This window comes from Plodia interpunctella, chromosome 11 (assembly GCF_027563975.2).
Source record: "Plodia interpunctella isolate USDA-ARS_2022_Savannah chromosome 11, ilPloInte3.2, whole genome shotgun sequence".
Lineage (NCBI taxonomy): Eukaryota > Metazoa > Arthropoda > Insecta > Lepidoptera > Pyralidae > Plodia > Plodia interpunctella.
This window is the reverse complement of record NC_071304.1, coordinates 5,593,664-5,615,943: the sequence shown is the minus strand read 5'-3', so window position 1 is coordinate 5,615,943 and position 22,280 is coordinate 5,593,664. Positions and strand designations below refer to the sequence as shown.

The 22,280-nt window shown below is 34.5% G+C and overlaps 3 protein-coding genes across 5 annotated transcripts; 1 reads left to right on the top strand and 2 right to left on the bottom strand.

Moving 5' to 3' along the window:
* Window positions 1-100: 100 nt before the first annotated feature.
* On the bottom strand, window positions 101-14,305 carry LOC128673557 (uncharacterized). Of its 2 annotated transcripts, XM_053751490.2 has the most exons (6): window positions 14,034-14,253; window positions 5,699-5,734; window positions 3,359-3,621; window positions 3,017-3,093; window positions 1,832-2,012; window positions 101-1,241 (listed from the first exon to the last, which is right to left on the bottom strand). In XM_053751490.2, exons 3-6 carry the CDS (start codon window positions 3,543-3,545, stop codon window positions 1,141-1,143), a joined length of 546 nt encoding a protein of 181 aa, XP_053607465.1. In that variant the 5' UTR covers window positions 3,546-3,621; window positions 5,699-5,734; window positions 14,034-14,253; the 3' UTR covers window positions 101-1,140. The 2 variants fall into 2 exon arrangements, with proteins under 2 accessions (XP_053607465.1, XP_053607464.1); XM_053751489.1 differs by lacking the exon at window positions 5,699-5,734 and having other exon boundaries at window positions 14,034-14,305.
* On the top strand, window positions 13,677-18,386 carry LOC128673554 (uncharacterized). Of its 2 annotated transcripts, none has more exons than XM_053751484.1 (5): window positions 13,677-13,871; window positions 16,109-16,255; window positions 16,585-16,781; window positions 16,867-17,019; window positions 17,409-18,386. In XM_053751484.1, exons 2-5 carry the CDS (start codon window positions 16,118-16,120, stop codon window positions 18,316-18,318), a joined length of 1,398 nt encoding a protein of 465 aa, XP_053607459.1. In that variant the 5' UTR covers window positions 13,677-13,871; window positions 16,109-16,117; the 3' UTR covers window positions 18,319-18,386. The 2 variants fall into 2 exon arrangements, with proteins under 2 accessions (XP_053607459.1, XP_053607458.1); XM_053751483.2 differs by lacking the exon at window positions 13,677-13,871 and adding an exon at window positions 15,193-15,470.
* Window positions 18,383-21,772, bottom strand: LOC128673556 (protein yellow-like). Its single transcript, XM_053751488.1, has 4 exons — window positions 21,630-21,772; window positions 20,009-20,166; window positions 19,599-19,777; window positions 18,383-19,302 (listed from the first exon to the last, which is right to left on the bottom strand). Exons 1-4 carry the CDS (start codon window positions 21,636-21,638, stop codon window positions 18,401-18,403), a joined length of 1,248 nt encoding a protein of 415 aa, XP_053607463.1. The 5' UTR covers window positions 21,639-21,772; the 3' UTR covers window positions 18,383-18,400.
* Window positions 21,773-22,280: the final 508 nt, after the last annotated feature.

The following is a 22,280-nucleotide window of genomic DNA, read 5'->3' as shown; positions in this document are numbered from 1 at the left end:
GTAAACATGTGTAAAAAATTGACGACAATGCAATAATATAATAAGCATGCACCTGATGATGCACCCAGGAATGGCTCCAGACTATTTAAAATAAAAATACTTTTGTTACTTTTAAATATTTATTCACATGAATTAACATTAATCATTTTCTTATAAATAAATTATTACACGGAATAAGTTATTTGTAAAAGGTACAGTTTGGTAACAAAACTTTAAATTTTATTATTTATTTCACCTTGATTTTTTTGATTTATTTAATAAAATCACATGTGTTTAATTTATGATTCACCAAATAAAATATCTTTTTACGACATAATAATATCATATCATCACCAAATAGGATACATAAGCTAAGTCATATTTTGGTTTGACATTTAGATAGCAAGATTTGATTAGTCAGACGAGTCAGACGAAATAAAATTAAAAGTTATCAATGAAATGCACTAAAGCACCTATAGGTACCTAAACTACTACCTACCATTAAAAATAGATCCTTACTTATATAATTTTGAATTGAATTACATAAGTAGAAAAGGGCAGTTCATATGTTCAGTAGGTTAGAAGATAAAATCACCTATTGAATATTTAATTAGATTAGGCAGGTACAGGTAAAAATAGGTAGGTAAGGGGCGACGGAACTACTTACAATAGCCTAGCTTATAATTTCGAGTAATTACGAGATAACTATAACTAGGGGTTTTCACGTGAAATCTTTTTGACCCGTCGTCTGTTCTACCTCAGACTGTAGGTACCTTAAGTAGGTACCTACAGTCTGTCCAGAAAGTGAAGGAATAAAATGCGGGCGCTATCTCCTGTTGGCTGACAATGGATGACCATTATATTTGGTATTGCAATGGCAAAAACATAAGTATTTCGTCAAAAATCCGTTCTCTTCACTTCCTGGACAGACTGTAGGTACTTTGAGTACTTAGAAATGTATAAAACTAAGTACATAAATATTCATATCATAAGAGTCGTTGTTTTAGTTAGATCTCAATCAGTCTAGTTAGAATTCATCAATTAGCCATGAAAAAATATCCTCTGAAATGTCATGTAAATTACTTAATTATATACCTAGTTACATACGTTTTACTATTACAATAAATGTATAGTTTTAAAAGTAGATCGAATTATAGGTCCCTATCGCCGGTATGGTGCTTTGCGATATCTGCCTCTGGTTTCTTCATCACGGATGTTCAAATAATGACTGAACACAACCGCCCAAGCGTATAGATATACACCTGAAATTAAAAGGAAATAAGGGGTTTTACTAGAATTTTATAAACTGTAATCGATTTAAAGTAGTTAATCCAATGGATTTATCTACAAGATGTATCACATTCGGAAGTTACGCTAGTAAGTGGTACTATTTATGCAAAAATATATTTTATAAAAAAAGATGATAATATCAAGAAATGAAATGTGCGTTAACAACAGAATTTTCAAAATTGTAAGGTTATTTTTCACGCTGAACCCGAACTTCACGGCGTCGTAGCCCCGACAGAGAAATACCTACCAAGGACCAAAAAGAATTTATTAGAACTCAAATTTGACCAAATGAAATAGAAGATTTCCATATTCCAGCGCCCAATCCGGCTAATCTCATAGTGGCAGATATGGCCGGGCATATGATGAGGGGCATACAATGTCTGGTTTTTTATCGTTTTAATACGCACATCTCTTTCTCGTGTGAGCGAAAATGAAGATATGATGGGGTTTATAACTTTCTCGGTCTACGCTACTTATATACGCATGTATAGCACAAAGGTTCTATTAGATATTGCCTAATTAGGAATCGAACCCAATGTAGGTTACGTTACATGGTACTTACACAAGTAAATAATGCCGCCTATCAGTATAGCCGTCGCCAGCAGTATCTGGTTGTACCGCTCGTCCTCGTCCTTGTAGTCCATGAGGTAGTATGTGATGGAGGTGTGCAGGATGCTGATCAACAGCCCGATGGCGAGCACCACGCCCAGGACAACGAATGGTAGCATCAACCATGATCGCCGCTGTTCACATACAAAAACATGGATCATTAAATAAAACTGGGCCTACCGCTTTTTTGGATTTGCTTACTTTACTCATTAAGTTTCAAATTCTGCTTTGTCCAAAAAAATCTAGCAACACTTACCAACTCGCGCACTAGCGCTACCATCACGTTTTAATCATAACACCCAGACAAATTAAATTGTAAATGAGGTATACACAGGGTATGTAGCATGCCAAGAAGATTAAGGCAAAGTTCTTCTACTTTTATCATTTTATATTTTACAATGTGAAATATGGTAGGTACCTAAGTATAGCAAGTGCATCATGCTAAATAACTGATTTTATTTTATTTTATGGGGGTGAGTAATGTGAGTATTATGTCACATTTCCGCTATAAAAAAAACTACTTTTAAGACTTTTTCAAATGCTACACTATCTGGAGCATTCACTACTTGTATAAATATTTGCTTTGGATTGCACTGATTTGTTAATTATTTTCTAAACATCTAAATAAACGATAAGACTTGGTTTTGATCATACACTGTTATTAATTAATTTCATCTACTCGTTGGTGTAATGCGTACCTACACATTTATGTAAAAATATATACAATGCATTAATATGGTATCTAACCAAACAAGGATTCTTTTTCTGCTACGAGATGCAAGCACTTACCGCATCAGATTTCTAAGTAGATTAAGCATGTAACAAAAAAATTCTGATGAATTTAAACAGATATAATTATAATAACATACCTGTTTGCTTATTTAGATTATTTTAAATGTAATATTCCATTTAATGTGAGTCACTGGAATTTAAATTAGAATTTGTTTTGTTTGACGTCAAATACCTACATAGGTACCTAGTTATGACTGTTGTTTTCTCATTCTTGAAGGAAGACAAAGTTAAACTATAAATGAAAGTTGAGTAATAAAGAAAAGGATATTTTTATTTTAGTTTAAGATGTTGATTTGAATAGGTGTAAGTATCTACTAAAAATAGAATAACAAAAGAAATATCTTACCTTACAGACTGCTACAATAAGTACAGAACAAATTAAGATCGTGAAGCACAAGTTGATTGTAATGATGATTCTCGGAACTGAAAAGAAGAAATGAGAAATATGATTAAGTAATAAGTACTTCGAAACAAAGGGACGCATCGTTGTCGCTCTTCTTGACTATTTATTTCATAACCTAAGTAGGTAGATAACCTATATGCTATCATTTAGGAAAATATTATTTTCTATTGTACTTATAAATACCTACTAATTCTAATACAATATTAGGCATATAATACCTAAGTAGGTGCATTAATTAAATACTTGAACAAGAAATGTTACTCAGAAACCATAATAGGTACTCACTGTCTAAATCAGCAAGCTTTTTATCGAAATCTTCATCGAAAATGTACGTCGTGAATTTGACGAAATGTTTTTCGAAGAGCCACACAGCAATTATGGTGGCGATGGAGAGGATGATGCCCACCACTGCCGTGATGATGCAGCCCGTGCGAGTGGTCGCACAGCAACAAAATGTCTTCAGCCTCTTCATCGTGAGATCTATATACTTATTTATTTTTTTATTGACGACGATTCTGTATTAACGGACATCTACCGCTTCATGACTTCTGTAACAAATAATTTAAATTCTAAATTAAATATTTTATAAAAACTTAAATTCAAAGTCTGTAAGTCTGATTGATATAGAGGTCGTTAGGATGGAATGGAAGAAAATAACCGTATTTGATACAAAATTCCTGTGTTGAGGCCTATAAACAGGCTAATAATAAATATATATTAAATATATACTTATACCTACGTACCATGCCTACCATAGTCTCTTTAATTCAGATTCCTATTGCAAGAATATTATTTGTGACTGTTTTTACCTGTGGTAATTAGTAAATGCATAGTGAGTAAAGGTAAAAATCTAATAAAAGAACGAAGCTAAAATAAAAATACATATAATTTTAGGTACCATGCGTTAACGTTTGTAATAGTGTGGGAACTAAGAGTGGGCGTTAAAAATGGCCAAACCCGTTATATTTCCAAGTTACAACGATTTTTGGAAAGGTCTACAAACCGACCTACTCGGTGGGTTTAGAGTCTTGTGGTTAGTAAACAAAGTTATACCATGTCTTGTTTGAATAAAGTCGAAAAAAGTATTAAGTACAATTTTTTATTATACTTATTATCGTCCGACACATGTTCCCGTGGGAAATTCGATCAATAACATAAATAAATAATGTTGTCTATAATCTATACATATATGTCTATCTATATATTTTTCATCTCAGATTTTATTCTATTAATAAGTTACGCTAGTAGTAAAATAGTAGGGAAAATAAAAATAACACGACGACGCAACATCCTGTCGCATAACTAGCCTAATGTGTAAAATAAAAAATTATAGAAGGACAAACTCATGTCAAAAAAAAGAATAAATACGAGTTTTTACCTGTAAATACAAAATCATTAATTTTGGATAAAATAATAGCCCAATGTAAATTCTGTGTTGTGGTTAGCTCTAGAATAGGACCACTTTCGTATGTTCTATGAGACAACGATTAAAACTGATGGACAACCACAGCTCAAAGAATTCCAATTAAAATTTATTTACTTAGCCTAATGTCGACGAAGTGGCGCAACAAATATGGTGGTATTTGTAGTTTGCTGTCAGAAGCAAGAAGGTTAATGCCAAACAAAAGTAAATACTCTTCATAATAAAATATTTTTTAAAAGAGAACTCTGCATAGCTTTAGATTTAGGAAGTTGCTGAACTGCCTTGACTTGACTTGAATAGTAGTTAATTCTGTACATTCGTTAAATTGCATGGTCGTTATCTGCGGCACCAGTGCGTGGTGGTGGACATACGAGATGACTATTTTCGGCTGCCTGGATATTTCGTAGACAACATCGTCAACCTTGCCGCACGTGTCACGAATAAGAGTTTACTCGCCAGATAGTTACCATATTTTTTAGTGATAGCCATATCATTACAGGTACCGACAGTTTTAAGTAATTTGTTTTATGCTGTGACCAACAAACCAGTTACTACACAGTTTGACAATAAATAATTAAGTACATTACATTATAGTATACCTACTTAGTTTATAGTAATTATTAATGTTGTTTGTGCAATTTCGGCGTGTTTTAGTTCGTGGTGGGTTTAAATCGTATGGGAGAAAGTTTGAATTACTTATGAAAGGATATTAGATATAGATTTAGACGGTTTGCCTGTCTTGTCATCTGGATAATTTGGATTCTGTTGATTTTAGCCACGTCCTATATATATATTTAAAAATGCATTAGTAATATCTACGTGATAAATCTTCGATAACCATAAATCCTTAAGGGTTCCTCGTAATATTAAAAAAATACATCTAACAATTTTAGGTACCTAGATATTATGAAAAATACGGACAATATTATGTAAAATCTCTTTTATCAATGAATGATTTGATTCTAAGTCGTGTATGAAACCAAGGCACCGCTCGAGTGGGATTAATGGCAGCATTGTCTAGAGTCCCACTATATCACCCGTTAGAAACCAAGTGACCTAATTTGCCATCGTGACTATAAACTCTGACATTTAGAAGGCTAGATCACGTTCTATTTGCTGGAGACTCAAGTTACATAGTTCCATTGATTATCAGCCTGCCATAACGTCGTAGTACATTCCTTTGTTTTGCTCAGAATACCTACCTAAGTCCACGGCCAGTCCAAAATAAGTCTGCGTACCTAGACAGAACATTATTTATATTAGCATAGAAAGTACAAAAACGATTTCTAATATCTCTCATATCCACTTAATTTATTTTATTTTATTTTATTATTTTGTGTTAGTTAGAGAATCAATTTGTTTAATCACCAACTCCTGCAGACAGAGTTAGTCTGTGTTAGTCACTATGTAATCTAGTTAATATAACACCAGAAGTACAGGTTTGTGATAAGAAACATTTATTCTGGCAGGCATGTGTAGTGTAACCAGCTATTCTCGTTACGTTTATAATTTCGCAATAGCAATCCAGATGATTGACTGCATCGGCAATACTGTGTCCAGAATTAAACCTTAGCCAATACCGATATGGATTGTATAGGTAGTTTGTGGTGTGGCTTTTGGTGCAGCGTTTTGATTCAATTGAAATGTCATTAAATGTTAAACTAAAATGAAGTTGGTCTCATGTCAGTTACATTATAGTACTCAGCCAATGCAGTGGCGTAGGTACCTAACCACTGGTGGGTTAGATATACTAAGTCTAATAAGCCTCTTATTGGGAGCAGTCGCTCCCAATAAGAGGCTTAGGACCCTGACAAATGAATATTTTTTCGGCACATATATTTTTTCTACATGCTCAGCCCATGATTCTGAAAAACTATTAGTATGGGAGTAACTCCGAAATCGTGAAAAAAAATCTGTTATTCTATACAAAATTACGCCTAACTTGTGGAAAATGACTGAGCATGTAGATAAAATAATGCCAATGTATAAGAAATCACTCAGTATAGGTAATAAAACTTACAACGCTTTATATTCTAAATACATAAATAGGTACATATTGTACTTTATTGAACTGACTATGACTATGACTGGGGACGTTGATTTGCAAATGGCATGTAATCTGTGCTGGAAGAGTCAGGGGCAACGATAACCCTACCGGCGACATTGGCCTCTGACCCGCTGTGACCTACTTCGCATATCGTACGGCCCTATTAGAAATAAACGCCCTACCTCTGATAAAACCCGCTAGATTCACCAGCCATTACCAATTTGCACGAATAACCCTGAAAAGCTTTTACAACTCAAATATCAAATGACACACTGGTTGGTGTTGGGCAAATGGATTTTTTTGAATTGTTTGTTCATCAATGTTTTGACTGTACCTACCTATAAAAACGATAATCTCTAGAAAACCAAATGATGATACTGGTAAACAAGAAAAAAATATAGCGGCTTTAATTTGGGTACCTAGTTGTAGGTAACTAAAATGCAAGAAGTTAGAACACTAAAATAAATTTTCATTATGGTTGGTCTTTGATAATTTCTACAAGCTTATCTCAAATTTCAACAAAAGAACGACACATACTTCCTATTCCGTCCGAGCGAGTTGTGATTGCAACACAACATGTTTATATTAAGCCTCCACGTGGAATAAAACCGTTGTTTCCTATTGTATTGTAGCCATTAAAATAATGCGTTAATACTATAGCAGGCGCGGCACAAAAGATTATGCATTATGTGGCGCGGTGCTCACTGTTATTTATCGTCGTGCCTGTGCGCTTGCGCAACTTTCGGTTTCCTAGCTGCGCGCTGGAGTGTTACACGAAGCGATGTGACGCTGTGCATAGTTTTGATGATTACAGCGAGAACATAAGCAACGAAATTACATTCGATGTTGACTCGCCATGTTGCGCTGCATGCCGTGCTTGTCGCACACCTAGGACGCCGTGTGATTCCCGTAACAGATGTCATTCACGACATGAACATAAGTTTGATAGACCCAGATAAATCGTTTACACAGAGCTAGACAGACAATAAGTAAGCAAAACCCGGCCATTTATCATATTTTTTCAGGCTTATTAGATGCCAGGCTTTGTAATAATAAATTAAAATAATTAGGCTAAATTTCGGGCGGTAGTTTTTCCGTAGCTGTGCGAGTAGTTTTATTTAAAGCCGTGAAATAAAAATTTAATCTGAGCAGAAATTTTTCTTTATGTATTAGTAATATATAAGAGGATGTTTGGTAAGTACATACATTTTTGTGTATAGAAGCGTCATTCATCTGTATAACGAAAAAAATACTGTGTGATTGTCGATAATTCTTCAATTTTAATTAATTACTAACTTGTATTAATATTTTAGAGCATAATAACTTAATTGAGAATGCTAGTCCCAGCCGTCAATGATGATGAATTGAGTAAATATTGTACATAACAGATATTAGATAAATTTATTTAATAGGAAATTTAAATACCATTTACCTATCAATTCTCTCGCGACCCCCAATCTAAAAAATTTGGATCCTATTGTTGTTCTATTATTTTTATTATCTCTAGGATAGAAGGGTTAATATTGACTTCTAATTCGTATAACTAAGTTAATGATTAACATAATACCTTACACAGCACATATCCATAAGTACTTCTATACTGACCAACCCACGACAAACACGAACTCACTAATAAGTTAATGACAATGACATTGCTCGGTAATTATCATAGCTAGACTCTACATTACTCACTTTAAATTAAATTTTTGAAATTTTAGAAATTCTAGAATTAGCATTGGATGTGACCATCACTGCTTACGGAATTTCCAAAATCTCGGTCAGTTTGTAAAAACTTAGGTACAATTGCTAATTTTTTATGTCAGTTAGACCTTTAACTGACACCGAAATAGTTCGGCTTACGTTTTGTTTTGAAGTTAATATCTAAAATAGTTTAATAAAAAATTAATCTCATATGATAATAACAGTGAACGGAGAATATACAACACATGTGGTAATACGAACTAATATGCGTGGGTGCGCACACGCAGCCGCACGCAACGGTATGACGATTCCCCTCTCAGCGCACCGATTCGAGTAGCTTCTGGTTATGTGTATGATTAGATAATATTTTCTTTTTCGGGTGCCATTTGAAAAATATAATTAATATCTCCAATCACTTCGAGCTCTACGAATTTTTTACTAGTTTTATTTATTTTGAAGAATTTAAACAAAATATAAGATAGGTAGATACTGTAAGAATAAAAATACTTATTCAAATAAGCTAAGCAGTTATCTACTGACAGTTATTGGAGTAGTACCTATTCGAATTGGTGCTCTAAAGGAATACTATAATGGAATGTTCAGGCGGTTCTCACAGATGGTTGCAGCAGTGCACTTCAACAGTCCCTACTCCTTGTCTCGAGTCGACGAATTAGACTGATAACAATCGTGATTGGTTGATTGGCTTGGGGAACGTTCCATTGCACGGTTATCTGCTTCTGTAAACACGGTCGACTAAATAAACTAGATCGTTTACTTACCTACTTAAAGTAGATATTTTCTCCTCTTAGTTGGTATCAACTCAGACTAGCATCGTAGCAATAATATCACAATATAAATGAGTGTCTATTCTACGTATGCTATAATAAATCATTTTAACAGATGGCCATTTAATGCATACCCAAAAAAAAAAATCTTTTTAAAAAGTATTTTTTCAAACAGCATTTGTTTAAGCAAAGATTTCGGAAATATATAGGTAGATACAATACCATTCCAAAATATCTCTAATGGTTAGGTTAGGACGGTAATGATCTTGTCTTGCAACAATGAATAAACATAAATATCACAGTTGACAAGACGAAGCGAAGGTCGCGCCGAGGTGCGCGGGAGTCGCGCGAGAGCTGACGTCATCAAGTTCATTACTAGTGTGTTACTAGTCGTAGGTATATATTATTGATCAACTGTAGTAAAATAAAAGAGAGAGCCATATGGCAAACAATATCCTATGTCATCTCTATGTGCTAGCTATCTCGCAAGGTGACAGAGGCATCAGCACTCAGGCATAGGAGAATAAATAATTTTGATGTACCTAGTTAGATAGAATCGACGATGTAGGTACTTGTATATAAAATTATATTTACAGAACCAAAGTGAGAGAGAGTGGTGTCATTATCTTATTTTTTGCTGTATTTTTTTATACTTAATTTCAGATTTTATCTTTTTATTAGGTAGGTATCTTGCGATAATAATAATTTTGAAAATATAGGTACACGATCGTACAATCTTATTGATCATTAAGACACGCTAGTCGCTACCAACTGCGTATATTATTTTTAAACGCCATAACATTGAGACCCCTAACCGCAATGCCAATGCCATTGAATTCGACATGACTTACGATTCCGTGAAGAGGTGAGTTGGCGCAAAAACTATATATGGTCACAGACCTTACTGCTGGACTCGCTTCGCGTTACATAGCCAGACCAAGGTCGACCGGTCTAGTGATACTAAGAAGGTTCCGTGGTCTTTACATTGAAAACTTTTCACATCCGCGTGAAGTATTTGGCATCACAATTGCTAGGTACTAGAAAGTGAAATGAACCGATAATTTTTGTTTCAAGTAAATGTACTACATTTTTATCCTGCTATGTTTTATAGAAACTGGATTAAGTCGTTATTAATCGTCAAATTGTTTGAAGTAGTGAATTTTCTATAGAATAAGTAGTTACCTACACAAAAATGTAGTTACATTATTGTATAGTGCAAAATAACTAAGTCTGTATGACTGAGTAGAATTTAATAAAGTTATTACTTCATAGCATTCTTTACAGTCTAAGGTTCGTGGTAGTACTTAATGTTATTCTGATGCGTAACTCGATATGCAAGAGAAATGAGTCATGCAATACTACAAAGAAGACGACTCATGACATAGCTACTCGATATTCGTAGACTTGAACCAACCCTAAGCTGCTTAAACATTCGATTTATCTTGACTTAAGTCTTGACGATCATTTTGCTAACTATGTTCATCCTGCGAATATATTTTACTAGCTGGCGATGGGCAAACCTAATGCCGGCTTCGTACTATCGCGAACCAACATTGACCATCACATTATCTAATTAGAATTCGAAGTTATGTATGAGTCATGAGCACTACTTTTAAACTGTAACAATACCGTTGCCTTCATAGGGTTTGTTAACAACTTTAATGAATGCGATAATGACGAACTGTCTAAAAAATTATCGCTTCAAATTACGAAATTTATAGATCTTTTGACTCATAATGCTTTAGGTCATGGACCTGGCAATTGTATGCCCAAGTATGGCAGTATTTGTCAGAGCGTTGTTTAAACATAAACAAGCCAGGCTTTGCGTCGTCGTTAAGTCCGCTATGGCGACTTTATTTCCGTGTCTGATGCATCTAATAAATTATTGAATGTTGCAGTTAGTATTGTCTTTACTGTTGTTTTATGAAGATAGCGAGAGATGAGATTCCTAATCCTAAAACTTATATTATAAATGCGAAAGTAAGTTTTATTTGTTACCTATACACGCTCTATCTGATTAAACAATGCGTTTCATCCCTGAGAAATATGTTCCCGTGGGTCCACGTGGTCGAAGCCGCGGACTAAAACTAGTATTAAATATTCCTTGTGCTGCGGAACCCTGACAATTAAGGCACTATTACTACCCCGTTTCTAATCCGTACGTATAGAAAGTATGGGAAATCGGGCCCATTGGCTAGCGGACCATGTAAGACATGTTAGGAATGGTTCCGTACATAGAGAGACCAGATACTCTCACGTACGGACATTAACGATCAACTGTTATCGCTTCTGCATCCAAGATACCGTTCAGTAGTAAATCGTGTTTATTTCTAAATAGCAGACAATAGATATAATGTCGACATAGGTTTTTATTTACAATAGCCTTCACATTTACCGACATTAAAGAAACTTATGTATTTTCTTCAAATGTTAGACCATTGAACGCATTTTGAATTATTGAAGTAGTTTGAATGACGTTTCGCTATATAGTATAATGTATTATTTCAGAAATACTCCATTTAGAGTAGCATTGAACATAGACAAGTATTTTAGTCATAAGTAATAATTGACCGTAGCCAAAGGGCTGGAAGCATGGTGTTTCGAAATGTATTGTATCTCGATAAATGTCTGTGACTGGAAGCTTATTTGGCCCGAGGGTCAGCTTTGCTATTCAAATGTTGCCAGCCTTTCAGGCGCGTTGCCATGGATCTATCACCTCCCCTGATTATCGACCCTCATACAACTTGTAAGTAGATTTAATGTCTCACAACACTTAGGTATGCGTAGTTTAGCATATTAGTTTTATTTTATTGTATAAAGACTCTTCTTAAGTCGACATTAGGAGAAGGGCCACATGTACATCATAGAGCAGGAATTCCGCTCGCTTGTTGTTGCACGTGCTTCCGCCAGTCCACGCCACATCGCTTTCATAAGAAATGCTTTATTACAAATCTGAATAGTAATTTATAAACCGAATAAACTTGGATATAAACATATCAGTTAGGCATCAAAATATAAAATTTATTTAGTAGTTTTTTTCCATTTTTTTTTCAAAAGAAGAAAGGAAGAGGTGGACTTTGCCGAACAGTGGGACACATGATCAATAGACTAAAGAAAGTATTTTTTTTCTGTTTTTGTAAACTCTTCTTTTACATTTTCAAAAAATCTAAAAGAAAAACGTTTATTAATTATAGATGAATGTTATTTTATTTTAAATGTAATACTAATGGTGATGACGCTTTCAATATAATAGTCTAAATATACTCGTATGTATAACAAAAAAAGTATATGGAGGTAGTAGTTGCTTCGCTGTTGTAATTATTATAAAGAGGTAAGCATTTGTGAGTTTGTATGTTTGAGGCGGGTAATCTGCGAAACTACCAAACCGAATTCAAAGATTCTTTCACCATTAGAAAGGTACATTATCCATGATTGCTATTGGCTATATATAAAATATAAAATTCCCATGGGAACGAAGTCCCGGGCAACATGTAGTTAGTTATAATTGTAAAAGTGATAAAAGAGACAATTAAATATTAAAAACCAAATAAATCGTATTGTGTTGCAAACAAACATCACATTGTATATGCATTAAGTAAATATTGAGTTCATGTATCTGTAATATTAGTATTGACTGCTAGCCTTGTGTTACCCACAGCTGGGTTTATTTACATTATCCACGCAGGTAACACACAAAAAGCGTCATAGAATGTAACAACAGCGTAGGCCGTTTCATTAAACCAACTCCCACGACACCACATATTTTAGTCATCTAATACTTAATTTAATAACAACTTTGACATAATACGTAGTCGCCCATCAATGGCGTCAACCTGTCATCAGTTCCTTTGATACGGGGATCAGTTTTTTGTAAAAAAAAATAAATGAGTTACCCAATTTCTCAGTTTTTCTAATTTAAATTTAGTGTTACGAAATTTGATACTCGATACTTAGTTGAAAAATATTTAATTTTAATTTTCGCTATGTTTTTTCGTTATATTTAATTTTCGCTTTCATGGATGGCGGAATGAGGCTTTTCAGAAAAACGTTCTGTGCTAAGTGCATACCTACTATGCCACTCCCGCCTGGACCTTTGGTAGAAGTGGCTTGATGTTGTCATGGATGGCGGAAAGGAAAGCTGACTCTGGGTTCCAACGCTCAACGGCAGAGGACCCGCGAAACGCTCAGATGAGAGAGAGAGAGAGAGAGAGAGAGGGGGGGGGGGGGGGAAATAGTTCGAAGCTCACTTTTTCAAGTATTTATATTGTAAACTGTTAAATTTTTATATTTAACCATTATTAATACTTTTGATTCATCTTTTTATGTAACTATACAGTCACTAAAATCAAGTTTACTCAGAATCATTGATTCAGGCATGCTCTGTAATACGTTGTAAATTCTACATTACATTGCATTGCATAGCATGAATGACATCATCAGCCTCTCAGATGCCTTGTTTACGTTACTAAAATCAAAGTTATTTTCTCTCCATTATACAATAGGTATACCTACCTAGACCAAGACATTTTCATTTATATTAAAATGTAAAAAGGATTCTACTTAAATGCGACGTAGAAAGATTTGGAGTTAGTTTGTGTTAAGTACTTACTATTGTACATCGTACAGAGTCATTAGTGTGACGATTATTAACTAGAAACAAACAACAACAACAAAACGACTGAATTTGTGTTTTATTTTTCCTGTGAAAATATTGAGATATACTATGCAAGTAGTCAGTTGCTTATGAATTTTTAATACCTAGTAGAATTTTACGATAAACACATCACGGAGCCGAATCTTTACCGAAGTCTTAAAAATAACGCGCGACTCATTCCGCTCAAGGTAAGGACGCAACCCAAATTATATAGTATTCTGTAATAAAATCAAGGTCTTCTAATCGGGATCAGGACAATCCTAAATTACTTTAGGAAAAAATAAAATACTTATTCTTAAAACATGTTATTGCCTAATGCGGTTAATTATAATAAATAAATTTGCATTTACCTTGACCATGGACCATTAAAAAACTACAATAAGCACTGTTTTCACTGAATTATTCGTATTTGAAAAATATGCACCAATCAATAAAGTTAAACCACTATGTATTTAATGATCGCGAACAATCGAAATGACGAGAGAAAATTCGTGAAAAACAAGCGCGCGGCACCTTTGAGTCGACCGCTCGGCAATGCTCCTGTGGCAGTCTGACTGGGCGTACCTACATGATTCTGTGTCATTGCTGACGCTAACGTCAAGACGCCAACACGCCCTTAACTATGACAACACCAGCGTTGCTTGCACCGAAATATAACGATTGAAACTAATTATGCTAAATGATAAAGTTAAGTATTCCAGTTTGTCTAGATTGAATTTAATGGATGTGTGTTCGCGTTTGGAGCGATTATTTATATAAATAGTGAAGATACCACGATAAAGTTTAATACTTATATTATAGGGGACGATAGATGCTAGATCTCATTTAAGCTGTTCATTCCTTACCTTTTTGAAACAAAATAATTCGTTGTTATCATAATATATTTTAATAAATGAAATAAAAAAATAGAAAATAATCTTTCAACCATTTTTTCTATTATAGGTACATTATTAGATCTAGGTTTTCGACTCATATCTGAGAGTCTAAATAAATATCCAACAATTAAATAAAAATTGAAAGTGCACCAATCAATAATAGAGTTCGATAAAAATCACGTTGTAACCATTTATTTTTTTATTTGTACTTAAATCGACATTTAATGGATTTGGAGATTACCCTATTCGCACCTCGAAAGGTTTTAAAATTCTCCTTCATTATTTAATTATAAATGGATCCTTAAAAAGAGCTACGATTGAGTGCCGACATGGAATTAGTATGTATTTCAGAGCCGTACAAACGTTGCCATATTTTTTTGCTCTTCTCAAAGATTTTGGATAAGGCATTATCCAAAATCTTCTGTGCATATTTTCAAGAATCATTAGTTTTTAGGTTGGAGGTTTGCTGGACAAAGAGTCAAGAAGTTTCTGTGAGATTATGCAAGAAAGAACTCTTCAAAAGGGTACCTACTTGTAATTTACAATAAAACTTTTCGTATTATTGGGATTATTTGTTATATTACATAATGTTAAAAAAGTAAAATGTCAACATTTTATTGACATTCAAGCCCGAAGTCGTACAAAATGTCATAACACCTCCTACCTACCTATCCAAACCATTACAAATAAAAAACAATCCGACAACTTAAGCATATTTCAAGTCACCTAGTAATGTCAGAATCGACCACGTAATTATGTTAGCTATTGCAATAAAAAAATAAAATGTTTGTGAATATATTATCGTATTTGGGCATGAGCGTTCAGTCGGAGGTGTGTCTGTGGACGCTCTTGGGGCTGGTACGCACGATCTTCGACGCAACGCTCTTTAAAGTCAACGCTAATCTAAAACAGGTATGTAACTACCATTGATCTGAATTTTGTATCATTCACGTCAGAGAGCCAGATATACCCATCGCTGATGGCTTTTGTTACTGCAAAGTCAACGCTAATCTAAAACAGGTACAATAATACACTATTCATCAAGATAAGATGATTTAGTAGGTTTTAAATAACTTGAATCAAATTGCATCTAAGGTTTTCAATATTAAATACTGCATCCGTTGAATCTTAATATATCCTAGGGAATGATATAGAGATATCATTCCCTAGGATATCTCTATACCTGGATAATTAGCTGTTGGTTAATGAATCAAATATATGTTGCCATCTAATAAATAAAGGATTTCTATTTAATTTTGAAAGTTAATTTGTGATACTTATTTGAATTTATGTTAAAAAAATGTGGACGGATGGATGGATGTCAAAATTAAGTAGGTATTCGCGTAAAATAAAAAGTTTAAAACACATAGATCGGGTCCTTTTTATCCCAAAATTCCCGCCGGGGCGGAGACCCACACGCAGCTGGTATAAAATATTTTTCAACACACTTGCTCGAAGACTCAGCACTAGTGCTTTATTCGACACGATATTGAATTGTTTTATGACAAATTTACACTTTCGACTTGTATCACAATGTAGTATTGTTGTAGGTGTGGCAGATGACGATGCCGCCGGAGCTGTCGCTGCCGCTACAGCGGGTGCTGCGCACCGTCATCTCAGGCGTCATGCTCGTCCAGTGCTTCACGGTCTACGTCTACCTCGCGTCCTACATCGTTCTGCTTTACCCTGTCTTCTTGGTATTGGATCTAAATTATAAACTGTATAATTTAAATGGTGTCAGATTATTGGTAGATACTCGTATTTTCGTTTTCTTTTTCTTTTGAGTGCGTCGACTTGGTTGGTTTTTGTCATAACTAAGTCAATACTTTACCACTGCCCAGTGTAGTGTGCCTAGATATTTTTCAGATAAACATACATTTTGTTGGGAGGACGAATGGACCTTGAAAACGGCCCAAACTTGAATATAGGTTTACATTTGCATACATTCTTAGATGATAAATAAATTGTTGTTACTGACTTAATGGTACTGAGGTACTGTTACTGACTTAAATAATTTTGCTCGTAGGAAGAACGTCCCACGTTAGTGCTGCCATGGCTCCTATTAGCTGCTATAAGAAAACTTTTATGTGAATTGACGAGCTTGGCACTTGGTCTCGGAACATGCGTGTTGCTGGGAGCCGCCAGACCACCATGCATAAGATTCGTCATTTTAAAAGCCATATCGATAATGCCAGCCTTTTATATGTGGATGCTTGTGTATAGGTAAATTTTAATCTTATACGTTATGTTTGATATATTATTGAACAGTACTATTTATAAAAATGCTGATGCATATTTTTTTCTGCAGCTATTATGATTTGCTAAAGGCTAATTCAGTATATAAAAACTATGCACTGTCGCAATTAGAAGATAATGATTATGGACTTGAGCTTGCTATTCGTAGGCGGCGAACGAAATCTTTACTGAGAGAAGATCAATTACGAAAGTTAGTTAGTCCTTTGTAAGTATTAAGCTAAACTTACTTGTTAGTTGCATTTTTATTATCATTTCAGTATCTAAATTGAAATTTTGAAACGATGTGTGCGACATACACACATTCATAAATGCTTTGTAAATTGATTTTTTTTATTTATATAATTTTATCTTGATGTTTATGTCCTGAATAACTAAGTCACCTGAAGTCGTTGCCTGGTTATATACTAATTTATTATTATATTTAAAACATTTTGTGAATAATTTCACTTGTGCACCAGAATTGTATCCAAAATCCACCCAAATGCCAAGAATCTTCATTCTTAGCTTAATCAATTATTAGTTGGCAAGGTTAAGTAATCTAGATAGTGGCAGTGACTTCAATCAATAGTTTATATTATGAATGTGCTTTTTCAGTAACCATGAATCTTCAAGTAAAGAATCAATTCGCCCAAAACTTCATATCCAACCAGATGAGAATACTGAAGATGCATCTATTCCAAGTATAGAAAACGTCAAAGGTGATTATGACCCCACAATACATCACCTATCTACAGTTTCTCATCGTAACATATCTGACATAGGCTGTTATGAAGACTGGTTCGGAAGTGAAGTCAGGGTTCCTCGTGATACCGATCGAATTCTTGAACAGTTTGGAGTAATGATGCTAAGAATAGGCGCGTACTTGAATAAATTCTCTGTTGATGCCCTTAATACACTCCCGGAGTCGCAATCTTTTATTATGCCTTTTAAGCGAGAGGATATGGAATGCACTACAATACCTTCTGATGTACGCGACACTCCAACTGAGGTTGGGAATAGCAAAGTTAATACTTCATCCTACCTTCAGGAATATCCACAAATTTTCAATAAAAAACATTCAGAGATACGACTACGCCTTCGATCTGACGATAAAATTCAAAGAACCGCCCCCCTTTTAGATCAAGAAGAAAAGGATGATATAATTCTGAAATGTAGCTCTTCAGCCATAACTGATGATAGTACTTCACTTAAAAGTAGAACATTGACTGTCAAACTTAAATCTAATAGCAGAGGGTCTATATATTCACAAAAGAAAATAAAACATGAAAAATCAAAAAATATTCAAGAAAATAGTAAAAGTAGTGGCCCAATTATTGAAAATTCTAATAATTTGCAATTAACTTTAAGTAGGGATCGTCTGCTTTCAAATAGTCAATCTTCGGAAGAAGATAAAAAAAAATCTCATGCAGACCAATCATCTCAAACATCTGTAGATGCTGCAGGAAATAAAGCAACTTCAACTAAGTCACTCCGAAGTAAAAATAAAAACGACAAGAAATCTTAGAACACAGTCATATTGTAAACTTAAAATATAATTAGATTTCACATGATAAATAAACATTACAAAATCAATTTACGTCCATTTATTACTCAGGAATAGAGGGTTGACAAATAGTATCTTGTACAGCTTTTATAGGATCTAAATATATGACCCTATAATTGTATTCTTCAGGATTTATCAAATTAAATTGATACATGGGTAAACGATTCGTTACGATCCATAGTTTTTGAGGAACCTCATGGTCTGCCCGCAAGTCATTTGGAAACACTAGTGTTTTGTTATTTCTCGCTACAATATCCAAGTTGTTGTTTTGGTATGGTTTGCGTGTATCCCAACATCCGATACTGTCCTGTGAAATGAGGTTGTAGAACATAACACCGTTGCGGTCGACGGCTGCGGCCGAGACCTGCCCCTCGGCGCCGCGGCTCTCGCCGAGCAGCCGGAATTCCCCCACTGCATCGCTCACTCGCGCCGAATCTCTTAACACCGCAGTGCTTACAACAAACTCGAGCGAGCTCGACATTGAATGGTAGTATAAAGGTCTATCCCCAGATTGAAACTTTCCGAGGGACATTCCAAAAAGACCATCTGACCATTGATAATTCAAGCCGTGTAGAGTATAATTTGATAGCAAAGGCTCTGGGTAAAATGTGTAATGGCTGAATCGCCAGAATGATTCATCTTCTTCTCTAAACACAATAAGCCCAAACCGCCAGGCATCGGCGATGTAGACGTGGAGGTCTCTGCAAAGCGCATCTCTCGAGTCAACTATGATATTCGTAATTAAAGAGTTCTGTAGTACAAATTCATTGGGAATTGGATATTTTCCAACGACACTGTCTGTTTCCAAGTTGATGGCGAACAGTGTGGGCGGGCACAGTTGTCTCGGAGTCTCGAAGGCTTCTACTTGGCCAGAATCAAGCACCCACATAACACCGCAATGATCGACAGCCATTCGGAACACGGAAGTGAAGCCCGTACAATTTTCTGTTGATAAAAAGTTTGTTGTATAAATAATTAGGTCAAATATTCACGTATCTACATTATTATGAAGTAAGTAGTTACTTATTTTATTAGTATGACATGATTTGGTGGTCTATAGAAAAAAGATGGAAAAATAAGTGGAACTACTTTTTTAGCTTAATCATATAAATGTATTTTATCTCGAATAACTGTATAATTAATCGCATGTCAAGTTATACCAGCATATACATTTATTTTAAATGATTTTGCGTAGATTGGTATTTTACTGACTATACGTATAATTAATTTTGAGTACAAACCCGCATTATGCCAATCCCATGAGGGATAAGGTTCTAGTAGGGGAGACTCATCGTTGCTGTGCAAAGGCAGCGACGACAACGTGGCCGGAACCCCCTTCTTCCAGCGAGGGGTGCTGAGGAATATTCTTTCTTTCCATCTTTCTATACCCAGTGTTATCACGTTGGGCTGTATAAACTCCCTGAAAATTTCGTTCAAATAACTATATCATAATAATTTGTAATATTCTATATCTAATCTGAATATATTATATACAGCTTGTTTTATACAAGTTTTATAGGTCATCTATAAGTATGATTTGAAAAGAGTAGGTATCCCCTAAATTCCGATACAGCACTGTGGAGATTTCAAATGGTTATGTAAACATGGAAAATAATCTCTTTTGACCGATAAACAAAGCAAAAGGACTTACTCAAAGTTTATCGCTTCTTGGCGCTCGTCATCAGTAGGGTATGCAAAGTCTATTTGTTTCCATCGGTACAGAGTGCCTAGTGCTTTATTCTTGGCAAATACTTGGTGGTGACATATCGCTACTGTTAGTACGACCAATGAGCATTTCAACATCGTCATCTGAAAATATAAATTTAACTGAATTTAAGATTTCAAACGTAGGTCGTTAATATTTTTGCCCCTTTTAAATTCCATCTAAATCTTAAGTTGGATTGAAACTGAGTCAACACTCAGTTTCAATCCAACTCATGTACTTAGATCAGAAGGTAATATTTTTTTACTCTTTACGGTTATAATTAGTACGGGTGTAATATTATTATAAAGCGTGCAACAATTGTTTATTGCATACGAGCTGGGATTTTCGCGAGGCAAAGCCTTATTATAGCGCTCGTCTATTCCTCGTGTGAAAATCTCGACTCGTACTTACCTATTTAATAACCAACAGTATGGCTTAAAATACATATACGAAAAAATAGATTCCAAATTCTAGTAGATACTTAATTTCGTGATTAGTTTAATAACAGACATCAGTCTAGTTGTGAATTACCTGCATTTGCTTCTGCTTTAACTGATTTAATGATTGAAGTAAACAATACCTATACCCGTGCCTAAATGTTGTATTGTTTTAAAATGTATCGGAAGTACATATTAGGTTTATTAATGAATTTTGTCCGAGGCTGAGGTTGGCGAAGGCTGACCAAACCGGTTCGCAAATGTCTCAAGCCCACATCGAGCCAAACTGGATGAATTTACTACACATAGTCGAAAATTATGCAAACAGTAACAGGAAATAAGGTTGCACAATAAATCTAGATATTCCATGCCTGCTATGTGCTTAAGTTAACTTTTTTGAAAAAAAAAATAAAGGAGAAATGATAAAGTTCTCTTTAATTAGTATGTCTTGGACTGTCTTCCTGACTGAATTTGGTTTTGTTATTGAATCTGTATTCTGTATAGAAGTAAGTACTTTGCCAAGTTTTCAATAAAATTATATATACTTAGATAAGTTTGGGTTGGCTTTTTTTTAGCTGTGATGTGCGGCTATGAACTAGAACGCCTACCTGCTCCGTTGTCCGGTATTCAAAGTCGCGTCGAATAAAATAATACAAACAGCGTAAACAAACTTTGAAAGCTTTAATATTTTTATTAGAGAAAAAGTACCAGGTAAGTATCTGCATATTTTTTTATTTGATAGGTCCTTATATATTGTAAAATTTATCTCGGAATAAACTTAAGAGGTAGGTTTTACAATATAATTTAGAGTACCAGAGTCTGTATTCTACAACGCCATCCGGTAATTCTAGATTTACTATGGCCAGTAAATAAGATATGTATTTGCTTTTAGCAATTTTTACTAAGTAGGTGTAATGTATGTGCCCCGAAGATACAAGATAAAGCCTAGTTTTATTGTTAAGACACCACTGTAATGGGAAACTACTTTAATTAGGTAGGTAAGTAAAATGTTATAACTTGTACATATTAATTGATTTGTTAAATACAAGGAAGCAAGAGTTTAAATTATTACATAAAAAAATTATGTAAGTAATGAATACTTATAGACAATATGTAATAATGTTACGAACCTCTACCATTAGGCGCACTTCCACGGAAAACGCTCGAGCGCTGGGTCACGGAACGTTTGGCTCAGCTGTTGGTCGCCGCACGTTTGAGCAAGCTTGATGTTCTTGAAGGCTGGTGGATGGTGTTACATAAATAAAGAACTCTAAACAAGTCTGTTATTCAATAATACATTTTCATATATAGCAGAAAATGTAATCGTTAATTTGAAATGAACATGTAAATTGAGCAGAAATCAATGTACCTTCTGCTGAACATCTTCAATAGATTTTCATATAGATCGTTACACTTGTAGTACCTACTTATTTACCAGTCCGTTAATAGCTACACCGATCCTTGATCTACGGAAATTATCATATGCCTAGCTAATGGGATACAACAACTCACTTTTACAAATAAAAATATTGTGAAACAGACATTTTCGACTTTCCATATCAGCTGAGAGTATGTAAGTGCAATATTTTGTAATTTTTCTCTTATATTTATTTTCTAGGTTAGGCGGTCTTTCGTGGGTCAAAGTGTAAAATTGTTCAATAAACTCACTGTAGAGGCTATTAACTTGCCAATGTCAAAATTTAAATCATATATTAAAAATGCTTTGATGGCTAATGCTTATTACACAATTAGCGACTATTTAAATGATAAAAAAACTTGGA

Bases quoted from the DNA above. Each gene is read 5' to 3' on its own strand.
- LOC128673557 (XM_053751489.1), bottom strand. From the start codon at position 3,545: ATGAAGAGGCTGAAGACATTTTGTTGCTGTGCGACCACTCGCACGGGC. The intron at 3,094-3,358 runs GTGAGTACCTAT...TCTTCTTTTCAG, and splicing joins AAAGCTTGCTGATTTAGACA to TTCCGAGAATCATCATTACA. The intron at 2,013-3,016 runs GTAAGATATTTC...GTATGTGAACAG, and splicing joins TTATTGTAGCAGTCTGTAAG to CGGCGATCATGGTTGATGCT.
- LOC128673554 (XM_053751483.2), top strand. From the start codon at position 15,342: ATGTTTGTGAATATATTATCGTATTTGGGCATGAGCGTTCAGTCGGAG. The intron at 16,256-16,584 runs GTATTGGATCTA...TTTTGCTCGTAG, and splicing joins TGCTTTACCCTGTCTTCTTG to GAAGAACGTCCCACGTTAGT. The intron at 17,020-17,408 runs GTAAGTATTAAG...GTGCTTTTTCAG, and splicing joins CGAAAGTTAGTTAGTCCTTT to TAACCATGAATCTTCAAGTA.
- LOC128673556 (XM_053751488.1), bottom strand. The intron at 19,778-20,008 runs GTAAGTCCTTTT...CGAAATTTTCAG, and splicing joins CAAGAAGCGATAAACTTTGA to GGAGTTTATACAGCCCAACG. The intron at 19,303-19,598 runs GTTTGTACTCAA...TTTTATCAACAG, and splicing joins ATGGGATTGGCATAATGCGG to AAAATTGTACGGGCTTCACT.